Source organism: Prunus dulcis, chromosome 3, assembly GCF_902201215.1.
Source record: "Prunus dulcis chromosome 3, ALMONDv2, whole genome shotgun sequence".
Taxonomy (NCBI): Eukaryota; Viridiplantae; Streptophyta; class Magnoliopsida; order Rosales; family Rosaceae; genus Prunus; species Prunus dulcis.
The window spans coordinates 10,264,473-10,270,305 of NC_047652.1; the positions used below are offsets into that span (position 1 = coordinate 10,264,473).

Consider the following 5,833-nt stretch of genomic DNA (forward strand, 5'->3'; position numbering starts at 1 on the left):
TCATGTTTCCAGCTAAGTGCTGGAGACTATAGATATTTTTCTTGGCTTGCTTAGGCCTTGCTAAAGTGATGGGTTAGCCCATTAAGGGAATGGGCTAATTCTAATTTTCTAGGGTATTTGGCTCCATTTTTCTCTCCTTTATGCTTACCCACATGTTTGGGCTCAAGAATTGGGCATGAGTTTTGGGGCTCCCAAGCAGCCCAAAACTTCCATTTCTCGGCTCATCAATAGGCCTCATGAAAGCTCGTTACCATCCATGCCCCACAACTCACTTAGCAATCCCCGGACATTTGGGTGGCTTGGGCCCACTTAAGCTTGTAGCGTGGCTAGGTGTGAAATAATGGTTCCCTGCTTGGCATGGCATGTTGTGCTTGAATTTTATCGTCTTTGACATGATGCTTGATGGGATAATTAGCATGAGCTCGTAGAGCCAGTGTATTTTGTAAGCTTATCTCAATTCCTAGCATGACAAATTATTTATTTGGCATGGCACATGGACTGTGGCTCGTGTACGACGAACTTTCGTGTGCTTCGAATCGGGTCTTTTCTTAACAATGTGTCGTACTGGGCTGTGAATTTATTCGGGTCCAACCTTAAATTTTTTGGGCCTCAACAATTTTATATTATTAAATAAATATTTTTAAAATTTTTAGAGATTGGACATGCAGTGGACACGTCATTAGTTCATGTCTGACTAGACGGTTAACTTAAGAGAAGGCTTGGCCAGATTTAAAACCATGGGGTGTAAATTGATAAAATTTAAACTCGAAGACCATATGGAGAATGACACCAAATATCCAAGGGCATTTTCGTCGTTAGCCCTAAATTTATAATACACTGCCATGGTGAATACTTTTTTTTGTTCCACAAAATAAGAAATATGTATAATTATAGAACAACAAGAACAAACAAACGCCCTGATAAGAAAGACAAAGGCCTTATATTAAACTCCAAAAACAAAAATCAAATAATACAAAAAATTGAAGATCTTTTTGTTTTGTTTTTTATTTTATTATTAAATTTATATCGGACAATCAAACCACTGGAGAAGAACATTGGGGGGGGAGAGGAGTTTAAACATCCAAATTTTTAAACATTTTGAAATAATTTTAGTATTTTTTATATTTAAATTTGAATTTTTATTGTGAAAATTATCAAAATAGTCATATCACATCAGCAAGTTAGTAATTTTTCTTATAAAATTAATGGAATGGGGTAACATGTCTCACAAAATAAAAGTTCATAAGGGACATATGGGTCATTTTAAAGTTTAGAGGGCAAACTAAAACAAATTACAAAGAACAGGGGGCATTTAAAAAATAAGCCTAATAAAAATTTCAACACAACTTGGGAGTGACTGAACTATGGTATTAGCCCAATTGCTTATGGTGTTGGTAGCCAAGTGGAATAGAGATAATAGCTTGCAGGTCATCTTCAATAAAACACAACATCAGTAAATTGGTGTCCCACTGGCCTAAAGGATTAATAAAATCCTTTACCTTTGTATTAGGATCCAGAGAATTGAGGCTTAATAGTTTTACATGAATGTGGTCTAGGAATCCAAGGATCCCTATAAATCAACGTAGAATCTCAATCTCCAATTCTTTTCCGCACTCCTTTTATAAACAACTCCTTCTCTTAAAGAGACACTATAGGGACACCAAAGAGACACTATATGGAGCAAGAGCTATTATAGAATAAAAGTTGTGAAAAATAACTATTTTAACACAAATCCATATTTTTTATTTAATCTGAATTTCAGAATTTTTAATAGTGAAAATTACCAAATACCAATGCCACCTCACGTCAGCAAGTTAATAGTTTTTCTGATCAAATTAATGGAATGAGAGAAAATGGCTCACAAACAAAAGTTTAGAAGGGGAGATGTGATCATTTTAAAGTTTGGGGGGCAAACTGAGATAAGTTGCAAAGCACAGGAGGCATTTCAAAAAAAATAAGCCAAGTTTTTATAAAAACTGACACTTGTGAAAGTAAAAAGTAAATTTTGGGGATTTTTGATAAAAACTCATTTTTCTTCCTCCTTTTCACATTTCCATTGATCTCAGGTGGTGAGGGACTGAGGGTTCCTTCTCCAAGAACTCACCAAAGAGCGCTTTCATAAAAATATCAAAAATGCAGAGGCTCGCTTCTTTGAAACTGGCCTCAAACTTCCCCAAAAAGCTTTCAAACTCCTCCACAACCACTACTACTTCTTCAATCTTCCACTTTCAACCACAAAAATCGGTTTCTCTCACCAAACCACCCCAAACCCAAACCCAAACCCAAAACTACTTCTTTAGCTCCTTCCCCGCACACCGGCTTCACCGTCTTCCTCATTCATGGAGGTTGCAGCACACTCTGACACAAAAGATTCATGGGTTTTTCTCCAACACATTACTCAAACGGCAGTTTTTGGTGGGTTTCTCAAATACCCTTTTGAGAGCCTCAAGCAAGAGTCTTTCAGATTTCAGGCTTGGCTTTCTCAGAGTCCAATTTTCGAGACAGAGTTCTAAGTTCAAGTTCAACCCAAAGTTTACTTCTCCTCGGAGTGTCGGGTAATGGTTTTGTTTTCTGTTCATCGTCGAAGTTATCTGTTAGGTTAAGAAAATGAAGGAAAAGCTAGTGAATTCAATAACGATCTCCTAGAAGAATGAATTCTCCACAATGTTTAATCTGTATTTTTTTTTTCCTTTTCCTTTCATTATCGTGGAATTCCTGGATCGAACGTTTGAAATTTCCTTTTGGCGTATCTGCACGGTTGATTTTGATTTGACCAATTGTGATTGGTTGGGACAGAAAAGGACGACACGTATCCAATTGTGATTGGCTGACCGTACAAATATTTCTATTTACGTGCCCATTGCTTGCTTTTCTTCATCGCAAAAGCTCTTGCCATTTTATTTTGCTAACTCATTCTGCCCGCATAATACCAAAATGCAGTCTACTATTACAATAACATTTGAAGGACTTTTGTTAATTGTTATTTAGGAAATGGAGAACAAATTTGCTTGTGCAAAGTACTAGTTGTCATAACATGAGTGGGCGGAATAGGTCGGGGCATAATGCCTTCGTATGTGAAAAATTACCTTTAGACTATCGCTTGTAGTAAAAATTGTCTTTATATTATTTGGGTTACATAACATATAATAAAGGTTTCTGTTTGTTTGATTAGAGAGATGTAACTTTTTTTTTTTGTCGATAGAAGAGATTTTACGTTACTTGAGGACATGTGCTCATTTTCTCCACTTGAAGGAAAACATATGGACAAGATAAAGTATAACTCCGTCTCTTGATTAAAAATGCAGAAAACCCAGGATCCACTTTGTATGCTCCTTTCCTATGCACCCCAAGTTTCCTGTCTCATTGTATGCAAGTTAATTATTTTCTGTCATTAAAACCTAGTTTCCTCCTCTTCGCAGGAGATCATGGCTCCGAAGGGTATCAGAGGGTGAGGACAATGACGTGGTTTTGGGATTGATTATAGCTAATGCTGCTGTGTTTTTGTTATGGAAGATTGCGGATACTGACTTCATGGTGAAGAATTTTATTGTGAGTTCCTCAGTTTTGAATTGGCTAAGTGTTGTCAACTTGTCTTCATGGCTCTCTCTCTCTCTCTCGTTGAGAAATAAGATAATTTAAGTAAAAAATGTCGACTAGCTGTTTTTTTCGTTTTTCACTGATCAATTTCCTAACTTGTTGATTTTCTCTAACCAGAATGCATTAATCAATGTTAGAAGTGGACGTCTTCACACGTTGATAACTTCTGCCTTCAGTCATATCGGCACTGAGCATTTCATTCATAACATGATTGGACTATATGTTTTTGGGGCGCATGTAAGCTGATTTTCTCAGAACCTTTTTTTCTTTTCTAATACTTCTCTTTTGGTACTGTGAGGTATTAAATTTTATTTTGACATATCTTTTAGTTGGACAATATATATTGAATTTGATCTCTTCCATGATTTTATATGAAGTCATATATTCAATCAGTTTTTTTTATATCTTTCTCTATTTTTTGGTGCACTGACCAGATTGAAAGAATTTTTGGGCCTCAATTTTTGCTGGGATTGTATCTAGCTGGGGCTCTTGGTGGCTCGGTCTTTTTCTTGGTGCACAAAACCTACCTGGCTGTGTCATCGATGGTAAAATGATACTCTGCTTATGTTCAAGGATAATCTACTGCGAATATACACACGTCTCTTGAGTATTTTTCATCATAATCAACTGTTTGTAGGGCCGGCGAGAGGAGAACAAAGACCCAAACAACCTGGCACTGGTATGATTTCAGAAACTCTTTACATGCTGTGGTCCTTACTTAGGGCCGGTCCTGGGGTGGTGCAAGTGGCGTCACCCCACACAGCCTTGATTTTTGAGACTGTTTTATAATGCCAGATTAACTCCTTTTTATTTATTTATAAAAACGTGCCATGCATAATGCTAAGTTAATAAATAGGTATAAGAAATTCACACATGGACACGAAAGCTTCATTTTTTCATGGATTGTTTGACAAAAGTTGACAAGCACGCTTACTTAGTTTAGTTGTTATATTCTGGAAGGAAAAGTTGTTAAACTTTAATTCATTTCACTATAGCTTCTGTTTGTGGCATGTAGGGCGCAGGCGGGGCCGTTCATGCTATCATTTTGCTTGATATATTCCTCTTCCCAAAATCCATCTCTACTCCGGGATTCTCAAAACAGTTGTTCCTGGTAAGTTTGCTTCTGTATGTTGGGTTCAATGGTTGAGGCTATTAAGCAAATCCTTGAAAACTTACCTCTCCTTGTTCCCTTTTAGGGGATCTTTCTAATTGGGAAAGATATCTTGAGGATAATACTGGTATGTTGGTTATCTTCCTGTTTTCCACATTTCTTTGTGTTTCTGTGTTCATTCATGGTTCATGTGTGGTTTTTATATTGGCCTTGAAACTGGGGAACGCACACAGGCTCGGCCCGTAGGGTATGTGTGCTGTGCGACCACACAAAGCCTCCCAAAAAACGGGTCTCTTAATAAACCTTTTAGCCCAACAATTACAGAAGCAAGGCCTTTCTGGTGTGGGATTAATGTCTTTTGAGTTTGGTTATCATCATACAATGGTTTTCAACCAATCAATGATTTTACAGTTAGACCTTGTTTGTGCTTGCTTTTATTTTCTGCACGTATTGTCCTTCAAGTGAGGTAACCTAGAGTTGGAACCCTGTGCCAGGCAGAGGACAAAACTGTCTCATTCTTCAACCTCAATTATTTTGAACTCTAGAATTGTCTTCCTGACGCCATCAAACCAATGTCATTGTGATTTTCTAGTAAATTTAGTGGTAACATTATTTTGTAATTGCAGGGAGACGAACAAATCTCAGGGGCTACACAATTGGGAGGTGCTGCAGTTGCAGCCATTGCCTGGACACGACTTCGAAAGGGGCGATTCTAAATTTTGTAACGACGGATTACATACAGAACACTTGGAAACTAAGATGGTCCCGTTCCCCAAATATTACTTGTATTTTTTATTTTTATTTTTTAAAGATAGTCCAGCATGTTAACTATTAGTCAGTGCCTTGCAGCTAGTTTTTCTCCTGATTTAAACTACCAGATCATCACTTATCTCAGACCCAGTTATTAATCCAGCTCCATTTTGGATGCCCAACTCAAATTTTCACAGCTGTTTGTTGTTCTGATCAAACAAAATTACACAAGTGAAAAATATTTATAAAGTTCAGAACTTTTAAACAAAATTTGAGGCCCAAATCCAGTTCTATGGGCCCATATACGTGTGGACCGGAACCCATTCTGCTGAGAAACTGCTCGCTACAAACAAATCCATCCAAAACAATTCACAA

The 5,833-nt window shown here is 37.2% G+C and overlaps 1 protein-coding gene across 6 annotated transcripts; it reads left to right on the plus strand.

Moving 5' to 3' along the window:
• Positions 1–2,069: 2,069 nt before the first annotated feature.
• LOC117622653 (RHOMBOID-like protein 12, mitochondrial) lies at positions 2,070–5,632 on the plus strand. 6 transcript variants are annotated; one of them, XM_034353401.1, is made up of 8 exons: positions 2,070–2,555; positions 3,420–3,549; positions 3,715–3,834; positions 4,032–4,142; positions 4,235–4,276; positions 4,613–4,708; positions 4,794–4,835; positions 5,335–5,632. In XM_034353401.1, exons 1-8 carry the CDS (start codon positions 2,134–2,136, stop codon positions 5,422–5,424), a joined length of 1,053 nt encoding a protein of 350 aa, XP_034209292.1. In that variant the 5' UTR covers positions 2,070–2,133; the 3' UTR covers positions 5,425–5,632. The 6 variants fall into 6 exon arrangements, with proteins under 6 accessions (XP_034209292.1, XP_034209293.1, XP_034209295.1 ...); XM_034353402.1 differs by having other exon boundaries at positions 3,420–3,534; XM_034353404.1 differs by lacking the exon at positions 4,794–4,835.
• The last annotated feature ends 201 nt before the right edge of the window (positions 5,633–5,833 follow it).

Coding starts and splice junctions, on each gene's coding strand:
- LOC117622653 (XM_034353401.1), top strand. CDS start 2,134: ATGCAGAGGCTCGCTTCTTTGAAACTGGCCTCAAACTTCCCCAAAAAG. Junction 3,550..3,714: donor TCATGGTGAAGAATTTTATT/GTGAGTTCCTCA, acceptor TTCTCTAACCAG/AATGCATTAATCAATGTTAG. Junction 4,836..5,334: donor ATATCTTGAGGATAATACTG/GTATGTTGGTTA, acceptor TTGTAATTGCAG/GGAGACGAACAAATCTCAGG.